The sequence below is a fragment of the Pongo pygmaeus genome, chromosome 4, assembly GCF_028885625.2.
Source record: "Pongo pygmaeus isolate AG05252 chromosome 4, NHGRI_mPonPyg2-v2.0_pri, whole genome shotgun sequence".
In the NCBI taxonomy this organism is placed as follows: domain Eukaryota; kingdom Metazoa; phylum Chordata; class Mammalia; order Primates; family Hominidae; genus Pongo; species Pongo pygmaeus.
In genome coordinates this window covers 94,497,053-94,510,661 of record NC_072377.2, presented here as the reverse complement: position 1 = coordinate 94,510,661, position 13,609 = coordinate 94,497,053, and the positions used below count along the sequence as shown (strand labels likewise).

The following is a 13,609-nucleotide window of genomic DNA, read 5'->3' as shown; positions in this document are numbered from 1 at the left end:
AAAAGCATAAATCAAGTGACATTTACATTTATAGATAGGGTGTACAAAAACAAAAATCATAAATATTTAACAACCGAAAAAACTTATCTTCAGAAATAAACAAATGATTCCAGGACAGGCGCAGTGGCTCACTACTGTAATCCCAGCACTTTGGGAGGCCGACGCGGGCGGATCACGAGGTCAGGAGTTAGAGACCAGCCTGGCCAATATGGTGATACCTTGTCTCTAACAAAAATACAAAAATTAGCTGGGCGTGGTGGTGTGTGTCTGTAGTCCCAGCTACTCGGGAGGCTGAGGCAGGAGAATTGCTTGAACCCGGGAGGCGGAAGTTGCAGTGAGCCAAGATCGCACCACTACACTCCAGCCTGGACGACAGCACAAGACTCTGCCTCAAAAAAAAAAAAAAAAAGAAAAAAGAAAAAGAAAAAAGAAATGATTCTAAACAAAATCATTTGTTCATGCTGTGAAACGAAAACAAATATTACATAGAAAAATAATTATATAGGAAAGCAATTATGTGAATTTTTTTCTCTGCTCTTGATTGATCTGGAGTAGATAACAGCAAACCTAACAATAAGACAAATTATAGCTAAAATTCTCAAAAAAATGTTGTATATATGCACAGCTACACAACACAATATTATTCAGCCATCAAAAAGAATGAAATCCTTTTATTTGTAGAAACATGGATGTAACAGGAGGTCATTACATTAAGTGAAATAAGCCAGGTGCTGAAAGATAGATATCTCATGTTCTCATCCACATGTTCTCATCCAGCTACAGAATGTGGACCTGATGGAGGTAGAGAGTAGAATGGTGGTTACCAGAGGCTGAGAAGGGAAGAGGTTAATGAAGAGAAGTTGGTTAAGGAGTACAAAAACAGAAGGAATGGGTTCTAGCATTCGATAGTACAGTAGGGAAATTATAGTTAACATTAATTTATTGTATATATCAAAATAGCTAGAAGAGAGGAATTATAATGCTTCCAACACAAAGAAAAGATTAATGTTTGAAGTTAGGGATATCCCAATTCCCCTAATTTGATCATTACACATTGTATACAAATATTAAAATATCACATATGCCCCCAAAATACATGCAACTATTATATATCAACAAAAAACAGAGAAGGAAAAAGAGACGTATGTGGCCTGCCAAAAAATGTGTCAGGAAAATCAATTATTTCCCTATCAGTTTCAAAGAAACTGCTCTTTCCCAAACTCAACCTAAAGTTGTACTTATATTCTCCCACATCTCCAATAAAGATCTAATTATTTTAGCATTTCAAATGTTTTACTCATCATAAACTTTTCCTTAACTTTTTAGGATCTTATTCTGTGAAATCAGCATTACTAGTAAGATTCCCAGTATTATTAGTAAGATTCTGCATGAGCTTGTGCAGATCAAAATGAGATCTCTTTCATGAAAGAGCTCAAAATGAGTAATTAAGCTACTAGAAAAAATATTCGATTTAGTACCAATAAAAATCATGTATAGGGAAATTTTAGTCAATTTCTAGTTCTCACACATAACAATAAATTAAATTTTAAATACTTGAGAAATCCAAGTAAGTTGTGAAGGGAGTTGGAAAATATACCTTACTATAGAAAATGACACAAGCTTTAAGAAAGAATTATCAAGAGCCACTGAAACAAACAGAAAAGCACAGTAATTCAGCCTATGAAAATCATTTAACAATTCGAAATAGGTAAAAATCAAAATATATGTAAACAGTTTCACCAGAATAACATTCCTAACAGTAAAAATTAGAAGCAACCACAATGAAAAGGAAGAATGATCAGGAAGTAATTACAACACCATCGAGAAAAGTTGTGAAAATGATAAAGGAACCTGAAAAAATTGTTAGGATTCAATCAAAATTTTATGAAAAAGATTATCTAATATAATGTGTACTCTAAAAATAATTTCTATATATAGATGTATGTCACAAATAACTAAAATTATAGCATTGGATTCGTTCATAGGTCGTTTTTCTTCATCTTCTCTTTTTATAATATTTCATAATGTGATAATTAAGCCTACTTCTTAAGATTTTATTTTTGCAAACAAAAAGTATAAGTACTTTGAAACTCAAATATAGCAATACTCTTAATGGTCACATGACATAACTTTCTGGTTAAAAACAGACGCATACTCATGCACATACAATCCACCCAGTAACTAAACTGTGTGCAAGACAGATCAATAGTTTAACAAATTCTACCCAACATTTACTTAAGTTAATATACTTAATTTTTCCCACTAAAAGAGCTCTTGGACATAACTAAAGTGTTTTTTTTTACTATTGTCGTTTTTCTACTTTTAAATATTCCATACGTTTTCTCTACACCACCTTACAATAGATAGTATTATCTGAGCAGAGATAGCTACAATCCAAATTACCCAAAATGAAAAGTTTTTGTTCTAAAATAAATATATGAACACTATAAAATGATCAGTCTATATCTTTAAAAATAGTACTGTTAAATGTACATGGTTGTGTTGGAGCACTCTATAAACCTGTAAGAGATAAAAATGGAAGAGCGTTATCTGCAAATCATCTATCATTTATCATAATGAACTGCTCAAAATCTCAAACAGAAAAAAAATCCTTGCATTAAAACTAAGAAATGTCATATGTATTTCAGTAAAAATAGAGCTATAATAATTTCTTACCGATACAATTGCAGTAACATTTGCTGGCTCTCCTATCCTTTCAATGATAAGACGAATAACTGTTGTACTTGTTTCATTAACAACAAATTCAGTTTGTCCAGTAAATCTTATTTCTGTTTCTCCAAACACAAAGAGGATGAGTAAAGCTAAAAGAAGATTTACTAATAAAGATGCAGAGGGCATCCCTAAAACAAAAAGAAAAAAATATTATTCACAAAACATATCTAATCTATTTTCATTAGATTGTATTGTCTATAGATATAAACACAGTATGAAGAGTTAGCAAACAACTAAGACATAAATACATCAACTATTAAGCCATCAAACTCAAATATGTGATGACAGAAGTTAAAAAAACACGATTCTATTCTTATGGTTCTCTTTCTACTATTCAGAAATACCTTTTGCTTTTTAGCTTCTATACCAAGATAATAGTTATAAGTTAAACTTATTAAATTTAGTTCATGTAAAAAATTTATTGACATCCACACTTTAAGAAAAACCTAAGCAGCAACATGGAAATTTAATTAAAGCCCATATTTACACAAATAAAACTATGAAATACCAGCCAAAACTGAAACAGTTGAAGCCAAATTTTTAGCAATAAATTGATTTCTTGGTTGGTGTCTACTCTTTCCTTAAACTTGTCTTCTTTGAGAATTTTTTAAATTCTTGGTTATTGCAAAGAAATTCTAATCCTTTCAAAGAAGGGATAAATTTCCAGGACTTAAATTTCCTTCATTTTACTAGCTAAAATACTAAGACCACGTCTAAGAAAATGTCCATGTTGCTTTAAAATAAGCAAATTTGCCAAAGTGTGTATTTCCTTTTTTTCATGACATCTACTTTCTTTTTTTTTTTTTTTACTACGATATGTGTGTTTATGAGTCATCAATATTATTCCTACTTTCAGCACTCTGGGATTCAAGTGCTTTCAAAAGCACAACAGTGCAGTGGTCTCCTGAAAGTGCTGCTGTTTTGTAATGTAGATGTACCTCTAAAAATGTGAACAATTTCCCTCACGGATCATTAAGATTCCAATGCATCTATGTGATCAGTCACACAAACATAAAAAGTTCACGTGTTTTAAAGGAGAGCTGCATTACATACTCTATGAGCCAAAATGCTTCCTATTAATCTTTACCTTGGCCAAAAAGTAATACAATTTTCTTGTATGCGGTGTTTCCACTTGGCTACACATGGCTTTATGCTTAGACACACCAAATACGTGAGTTCCTGATATATTTTAGGATTTAAATGCAATGTTCTCCGTTAAGCATATACAGACAATGCAGTCTGAGACTGCTCAATGATGTCTCACACACTTCTCACTGCAAAATCCAGACAGGGATGCCGAGTTCAAATGGAGTCCACGAAAGGAATATAAGCTAACAGGGACAGAGATGCTGAAGGATTGGGACTTCTTTTGTACCTGTCCCTTCTCTCCAGGCAAACCTGCCAGAAGACCAATGAAATCTGAAGAAGAGTTTTCCTTGACCAGCTGCAAACTCTTCCCTGTCTTCTAACCCAGGAATGTTCATGGAAAGAAAGGAAATGAAAAAGATGAGAGAAATGGAAGGGAAAAAGCAAAGGATGTGTGAGACAGGAAAGGGGGAGCAGTTCTGAGCTAAACCAAAGCCAACTGAAGGTCTTTTACGGAATTCTAAAGCCAGAATGATTTCACACCCCACTTAGGACAAATAGTGGGAAGGAAGTGAACAAAGTACAATGAAGAGAGCACAAAATGGAAGAGGGAGAAGGTAGTAACCTAGGCTTTGGATGTGAAAGAAAAAGATCAACTACAATCTACTGCGATCTTGAAAGAAAAATCTAAAGTCCTTGAACAGGAGATGTGATAGAACCATGAACTGAGAGAAATAAGACATCTCAAGTGCAATGTGAGACAGAGTGAAAGTGAAATTACAGCATGAGTAGAGGGAATCATGAACAAGTAAGAAGAATTCTCAAAATCTGTCCTGCATAAGGATCACCTCAGGCATTTGTTAAAATGCTAATTCTCACTCTCAAAAATTCTGATCCAGTAAGTCTAGAGTGAAGCCCAGGAATATGCATTTAACAAGCAGCCCTATTAATTTTGACGCAACTGATCCTTGGTATAATTCACTTTGAGAATTACTGTCCTAGAGTGTGAGGAATCGTGTTGGAAGTGTATCTTGCAGTGAACATACAAAAGGCCACATTTGTAGTTACGAGTTAACTACTGAACTTTTCAATGCTATATGTGCGAACTTCCTCATATGTTTTTTCATATTCTGATATCGCATTTTAAGATTTTGTGCATTCTGAAGAAAAACTGTAATGACTTTTACAGAGTGATCATAACAGCAAATGCTTATATAGCACTGCTTTAAGGTACTTTATATACATTAACACATTTAATCCTTACAATATCTCTATGAAGAAGGTGAGCATAGCATTAGTACCATTTTATAGCTGAGAAAACTAAAGCAGAGATGGGTTAGTCAACATATGCAATATTATTCAGTTAAGTGGCTATGTAGGCTTTGGAGGCTAACTCCAAACTCTCTACCCAATAACCACACTATACTGCCATTTACATTTTATTTCAACAAATCACACATCACCACCTTGAATAATATGATAGATCATTTATGCTACGTTTCCAAGCATTCAGATATTTCAAGCTCATGCACAATAACCAAAACTCCCATAAGATTGCATAATTATGAATCTCCTAAAAGTTTCACTTTATTATTCTAATAAACATTACATTTATTTAAATGACACTACAGCTCTCCTGACTACTTTAAATATTTAACAGCATCTTTTTATGTCAGGACCAATGAGCTCAAATGCTGCATTCTTACAGTTTCCCAGGCAATTAGAGCTCCAAGATCCTGTGTTTAAGTCAGTAAATTCATTTTAAATTGGTCCACATCAGTGAGTTTTGAGATTATGCAAAATGAGCACACAGGCATGATTGGAAATGCCTCAAATTCTGTGACATCATTGATAATTGCATTTCCTTTGCTTTCATCTTTTCACACTGTATGAAAAGTTGTTTGGGTAAAGTTGGCATTCAACAGAATTTAAAGATTAAAAAAAGCTTTGAAAATGAAGTTCCCATTAGAAGACAGGCATAATTACACAAATGCTGAATAGTTTATTTTTTAGAGTAGCTAGGTACACTTTCCTCTATCACACTAAAAATCTAGTCTTTGGAATTCCCTTTTTTTAAATTAAACTCAGAAGGCAAGGCATTAGTAATTGACGCAGCACATAAGTCTTAAATCTATTTTAGGTCATTTTTTTCTCTTACTAGATTTAACAAAATTTCTTCATGCCCTGTCAGACCACTTATTTTTAAACTTCTCTATAAAATGAATTTCAAACATATGTTTTAAGATCATGATGTGCATAATTTGTATTCTGTTGCAATTGTGAAAGAATAATTTTAGCATCACTGACATCATTCCTCTTCTCTAATGGGATGATATTCCAATATTCAAATCCTCTCATTTCCAGCTATCATCCATGTTCTCCTCCCACCTCTCACTTTTGTTTTGTATGATTCAAAACAAATTAAAACTCTTTCTTCCAATATATCCCTTATCTCTTAACAGATCTCTTAGCATGCTAAAATGATACGTAATTTAATTTCTTGCTTATTTCCTGAATTCTACTGTGAGGTTCTGACAGAGTCCTGATAGCACACAGGCAGAAAGTCTCAAATTCTTGAATTCTAGTAGTCATATTCAGTCTCTGCAACAAGTCACCTAATTTTGCTCCAAAAAAAATTTCAGAATTAAAATCTGGACTATATTAGACCAGCTCTTACAATGTAAAATCGTTGTTTTCAGAAAAGCAGCTTACAGTTTAACAAAATATTTGTATATTGTGTACTTGTACATCATGCAACACCCTGTGCTCATCAATCACCGAGAGTACAAAGATACTTAAAATATGTTCCTCGGCTTAAACAGAGTCATAGGGTTGGCCATTCAGATCAGGTCAATCAAAGCCAAGAAGACAGAAGACACAATTAGGAGACTTTCCCTTAAGCATAAGAATGGAAATTCCCTTTACCACTGTATTTGGGATTGTGATAATTGGGGCAAGTTCTCCTACAGTCTGGAAATGAAACAAACACAGCCACAGAGCCAAGGGGATGAAAGGAGCCACATTTTGATAATCAAGCTTAAGCTCTTGAATCCAGCTTTACCCTAGAGTTTTCAGTTACTGAGACAATAAATTATATTTTGTGCTCTAGCTGGCTTGGGTTGGGTTTTCCGTCACTTTCAACATCAATATTTGTCCGCCCATCTCCAGTTTGTGATACTGCAGACTCACATTAGGATAAACAAAGTGGAAAGTCCCCTCTGTCCCACTCTAACATTCAACAGTATTATTCTTCTCTAAGGATTCATGAAAGGACACCACGCTAGCTATCTTCTGTTCCCATGCAATTGTTACCGCCATCTGTACTCAACAGTCTAATATTTTCCCCTCCACCTCAAAACTGGTAATGACTAATAAGACACTTACACAAACTAGGGATGTCTTCAGAATAGAATACAGCAGGACAAGAGTGTACCATATTGACTCAGTGTCCTGAAAAAGCTAAGTCCCTTCTGATTGTCACCAAGGAACCCCAATATCTTGCTTCTTTACATTAGTCTGACATTATTCCTATTGCTGTTTCCCAGGATGCTTCATTGTTCCTGTTTAAAAACCTACTCCTATTTTCCCTACTTTATTTTTTACCTGGATTACTTAGCCCATAAGAGCATCAAATATTATAAAATTCATCAACAACGTGTCATTATAAGCAATAAATTCTAAATCCTGTTTATCTAGGACAGTACCTTCCTCCCATTTTGTCTCAAATAAATGATGGGCACCTTAGGAAATGTAATAGGTATAGCATATTCTGATTGAAAGGAAAGAGTCAAAGAGTCTTTTTTTCTATGTCTCAATAACTATGTAGAAACAGAGTAGAATAAGGAAGAGAGTAAAATAAATAAATGAGAATTAGGACCCAATAGAAGACAATGAAAGAAAATCATAATTCAATTAATTTTGTATTAATCAACTTCAATTAAAAAAAAACCTTCCCTCAATTTGAAAGTTAACTCTATATCTTTACATTTCAGAATAAACAACTGTACTGCATCTATGAGTGATGGGACAAGGGCCTGAAAAGACAAACATTACTAGTGCAGAATTGAATAAACACATTGACCTTATTAGCTTCATCTTTTGCCTTGTCAATGCCATAGCAAGCATCTTCCCATGATGTGACCACCAGGTAATTAATACTGAAAATATGATCCTAAAGGAACAAGGTTTTCAAGTTTAGAATTACTTGAATTCTATTACATCTACTAAGGGGCATTCTAAAACTATAGAATTACTCCTGTGGAACAAGAGAAGCTTCATCATTCCTATCATCAATTATTCAGCTTCTAAGAATTCTTAATCTGTCTTATTTGTATTTGGCAAGTACCACCAAAAAAAAAAAATGATCTTTGCCCTCTCCCAAACCAAAACAGAATTTAAATTTACAACTTTCAAAAGCAAAGTACTCTAATGTTAGAAATAGAGTAAGTGCTAAACATTTTTAAAGTAATAAAACTAATAGTCTCTTACTCAGACTGTAGTTAATGTTATTTGTCTTTATTTATTTTTATTTTTAATTTATAAGAAATACATTTTATTTTATTCATCTTTAAATAACTTATATATGCACGTGGCATAATATTTAAAACGAACAAAAAGATAAACAGTAAAAAATAAGCCTCCCTTACAGTACCCTCCACCAGCCATATGCTGCTCCTACCCACAGTCAATCCCAGTTATCAACTTCATTTATATCTCTCAAGAGATTGTTTATGTGTGTATATATATACAGACATATATGTATTCCTACAGAAGACAGACTACAGAAATCAGCACACCTTTCCAAGATGTTAGTTAACAAAGGAATACCAGGCTTCCATGTAGACATTTGTGTTGGGAATATGTTTATTGTCTCAGATACATACCATCATCATTGTATATCTCATCAATAAAATGCCAGTTTCCATTGATTTTCACTACACCCATCAATTCACTCTTGGGGAATAGTTGACACAATTATGGTAACTTGCACTTTCCTAGACCACATATTGTCAAACCTACATCAATCAAAAGTGGTTGCCCTCTACACATGATGTGCAACCGTCATCCTGGGATCCTTGTTTCTATCATCCTGGAATCTCTTTGAATCCTTTCCTGTGTTTCATTCTCTGTTTGTTAATCCCATGTTTTCTTCTTCCTTAGTTTGTTTGGTTTATTCCCCTGTTTTGATGGAGAACACCCTCCAGTCACATCCTGAGAAAGCATATGTAAAGATAAATGTTTTAGGTCTTGTATGTCAGGAATTATCACAATATTATCCTTCCACTTAACTAAAGGTTTAACTGAGTATAGAATTGCAGGTAAAAATAATTTTCTTTCAGAATTTTGAAAGCCTCAGTCCATTGTTTTCAAACTCCTAGTGTTGCTACTAAAAAATATAAAATTGTTTTGATTCTGAATGTTTGTGACCCCTTCTGATTGTTTGTGTTGTCCTCCCTTTGGAGGTTCTTCTCATTGTAAAGCGTTCTGAAACCAGAATGATGTATCTCGGAATTAGTTTATTCTTGTCCATTTGGCTAAACACTCTGTAAATTCCCTTCAATGTACCACTCACATCCTTCAGACGGACAAAGTTTCCTTTATTATTTCATAGTGATTTCTGCCCCCACTCCATTTTCACTGATCTCTCTCCTAGAACTCCTATTATTTCACACTGATATTCTGAGGATAGTTTTTTCATTTCCTTATATCTTATTCCTTATATCTTAATTACCAATTCTTTGATTTTTGCTCTGCTTTCCAAGAATTTAATTCATCATTAAATTTCAATTATCCTACTATTTTTAAATTTATGCTATCATTTTCCATTTCTAAGAATTTAACAGTATCCTGTTATTTTTCCATAAATCCAATGGTTTTGTAAAATATCTTAGAAAATACTGATTTAAAAAAAAAATCTTCCCTCGTATTCTTTGTTGCCTCTAAATTAACAAAAATAATTTGTTATTTATTCTTGAATCTGTCTTCTATATCTGGTAATTCTTCATCATCTGTATATACTTAACATTATGAGACTAAACTGATGACTGGATGCTCTGAATTTATGGATCTTCATATCTTCATATGATCAAGGATAAGAGACCAAAATAATACTTAAAAGTTCTGAGCATGTGTAGAAGGATGTGGCTTGTCAACTTTAGGTGAACGAGTGAACCACTTATTAGAAAGTCCCAATTTTAGTATCTACAGAAAAAACTTTACCCTTACACTGATCAGTTTCCCCAAAGAAGAATCTTCCATTCTCCCATCTAAAGGGTACAGATATAATTACCAAGACATCTGGGACCCAGTAGAAGGGGGTAAAAAACTGGAGTCTCTGAATTCGGTCATCATATGGTCACTTAAACCCCTGTTTTATTTAGGGATCCTAACCCACAAACATGGCTCACATCATCATTCAAGAGATCCTGTTTTACCTTTCCTGGAGAATGAACACCAGATTTGGAGGGGTAAGCAGGGGGTCAGCAGCAGCACAGGATGGAAGGGATGATGATTTTAAGGATCTCCTGGAACAGTTTCCTCCCCATCTAGTTGCTCACTCACTACCAAAGTTGTAAAGGTACCTGATACTATTATTTCCTGTGCCTTTAGTGGCTATTCTGTATAAATTTGGCTATTTCTCAGCCTCCTAGCTTACTGCTAAGGTTTCTTGGGTCTGCTAAGAGGATCACTACTCATCCATCTGCCTTCTGGCTCCAAAACTGAGTTGCAGTTGTTTCCTCTCGCCTTCCTTTTGTCCTTGCAGGTTTATCTAATTGTTTGAAAACCCTTTTCTGTAAAGTGCTATATTAAAGGTAACTATCTAAAGTTAATAGTTAAAATTCTATACCCAATGAAACTATTAGTTAAGTGGAAGGATAATATCATGATAATTCCTAATATACAAGACCTAAAACTTTTGTCTCTACATACCCTTTCTCAAGATGCTACTGGAGGGCGTTCTCCATCTAAACAAGGGAAAAAACCAAGTAAACTAAGAAAGAAGAAAATATAGGATCATCAATCAAGAGTCAAACACAGCAAAGCATCAAAGGAAATCCGAGGATGATATAAAGGGGGATACCAGGATGTCTGCTGCCCCCCAGGTGTAGAGGGCAACCACTTTTGATTGATGTATGTTTGACAACATGTGGTCTAGGAAAGTGCAAGTTACCATAATTGTGTCTACCCTTCCATGGAGAATGAATGGATAGGTGTAGTGAAAGTCAATGGAAACTGCCATTTTATTGATGAGTTCTACAATAATTATGGTGTGCAGCTGAGACAATAAATAAATTCCCAACATGAATGTCTACATGGAAGCCTAATATTCCTCTTTTAAACAATGCCCTTTTGTTTCCTTCTTTGTAGTTGTCGCAATTTGCATTTATTGTGTTTCTCTCCTTAGAACAAAAACACCTGCAGGACAATGACCTTGCCCATCTTGAATAGCTTTACCTGTCCACCACCTAGTACAGTCCCTGGTATACAATGACCCTCAAGACATGCTTATTTAATGAAAAAACAAGTAAAGAAATAGATTAACGCACCTTCTTAGAGTAATGAGAAGGTAGGAAAAGCATGGTATAGAAAAAGAGAGCAAGAGACTCTCTTCATCCTCCCTTGCCTTATTTAGTTTTGTCAGATTCAAACAAACACAGTTATTTTGCTCTGACAATGGCATAGGCACAGACATGAGGCACAGACATGAGGCTCATGTCTCACTTTTTTAAAAAAAAAAGGTATCCCAAACTTGAATACAAGCCAAAAAGTAGTGTGTGGACTATGCTTTTAATGATCATACAAGGCACAGACCCACTCAATAAAACACACTTAGTTAAATCAACCATTGTTTACCATTGATAAAAGATCTCAGACTTAGTGAAGTCACATGTAAATTTGGAAAAATCTGTCCTATAAAAGTGCAAGTACTTTTTTTTTCTTTTTTTTTTCATCATCCTTTTACTTGGCTGAAAAGTGCAAGTAATTTTTGTTTTTGTACAGTGAAACATATAATCCATAGGTTACAGCTTTATTTCCTGGTAGGATGTTAACCAGTTTTACATCTCACCCAGAAACCTTACCTTAACATTTCTTTATTAATTTTCTTGTAAATACTTTGTTCCAAAAATGCTTTTTGCACCAGTATTAACACTCTATTAGTTTCCTCACTAACCAATGGGTTGAATAAAATATTGACACGTTCATTTTATATTTGTGTGAGAGTTACGCTTACAAACTTTCAAAAAATGTACCTAAACACAATAATTTTTTCCAGAAAAGTAACCATGATACCACAAATTGCCATGGTACATATGTAAGACTGATTCTACAATGGCCATTTCCATGAACAATGATGCAGTATAGATAAATACTTCCAGGAAAAATAACGTTTTACATAACAGAAACAGGGCAAGTAAATATTTGATCTAATACATAAAGTTTTATTTATTTATTTATTTTATTTTATTTTATTTTTTTGAGACGTAGTCTCACTCTATCACCAGGCTGGAGTGCAGTGGCGCGATCTTGGCTCACTGCAACCTCCGCCTCCCGGGTTCAAGTGATTCTCCTGCCTCAGCCTCCTGAGTAGCTGGGACTACAGGCACATGCCACCGCGCCCAGCTAATTTTTCTATTTTTAGTAGAGACGAGGTTTCACCATGTTGGCCAGGATGGTCTCGATCTCTTGACCTCATGATCCGCCCGCCTTGGCCTCCCAGAGTGCTGGGGTTACATAAAGTCTTTTAACTCAAGTAACTGAACTTCTGATTTCTATCTTCTTTCTAGAATATTTAAGCTTGACATTTTCCATGAGCTCATGTACTCCCGTTTGCATGAGTCATCAAGAAACAGTTCACAAAAGCCATTCGAGCTGTTTATATTTGGACTACATATGCCCACCATGGAAACAGGAAGAACAGTGTAGAGAAGCTTTAATTCCAGAGCTCTGTGGAGCTCTAGAAGATTATGGGTTTCAATTGTGCTTTCTCTCTCCCACATTTGCAAAGCACAAAATGAAAATCTCACTAATCTAAATCCTTTGAGGCCAATTTAGAAGCAATAAAATAAGTCAAAGTTTGCTCATATAGGTTATAAATCTGAGTATGTGACAGTATCTCTGTCAAGTAATAAGATACCTCTTGTCTTTTAGATCCTTTAAAAAATAAGGATCACATGCTTAACTAAGATTTCTTAAACCACCATTAGATGGCACCCCTCCATCTACAAAAACAATCAACAGCAACAATTTCTCAAATTATGAAGAGGTCTTAAGGATCTAAGGATAGATTTTTGCCCCCTGTAACTCTTCTCAAACAAACATAATTTTGTAATCCTACATAGATCTTAAAAAGTCATGAAAAGCAGTTTTCTTGAAATTAAGATCTCACTGAAAACAGCTTTAATTAGCTCTAGTCAAACAAAAAATATGTTTTTCTCCTGAAATTCAGTAGTAGTTGTATCTAATTTTTTAAAATTGTTTCTTTGCATACTTTCTGTGAGTTTCTTTCTCTTCGTTGAAGACAGTCTGCTTTTATTGAAGAATCTAGGTGCTTATGCTTTCTAAATGAATTATTTGCACTCACTGCCAGTAAGAAAGCAAGCAAAAGAGGGAATTTAATGTTATAAACCCAGATGCCTAGAGATATGTGTTTTTTAGTCCAAACTGTGTTTACAAAACAATACTAAAAGATCATTTTTGCCAAGATTTAAAATTTGTAGATTTCACATTTAAAAAATGGATTTCTAGATTATTTTGAAAAATTACCAGAATTGGCAAATCTGGGTCCACA

General features: G+C 34.2%; 1 protein-coding gene across 6 annotated transcripts in view; it reads right to left on the bottom strand.

The window, feature by feature from the left end:
* Positions 1-13,609, bottom strand: part of ADGRV1 (adhesion G protein-coupled receptor V1) — a 593,238-nt gene that overhangs the window by 530,915 nt on the left and 48,714 nt on the right. For all 6 annotated transcript variants that reach the window (XM_054488480.2, XM_063664978.1, XM_063664980.1 and 3 more), the window contains exon 2: positions 2,677-2,861. In XM_054488480.2, coding sequence (XP_054344455.1) covers positions 2,677-2,861 — 185 coding nt within the window. The remainder of the gene's footprint in view (positions 1-2,676; positions 2,862-13,609) is intronic.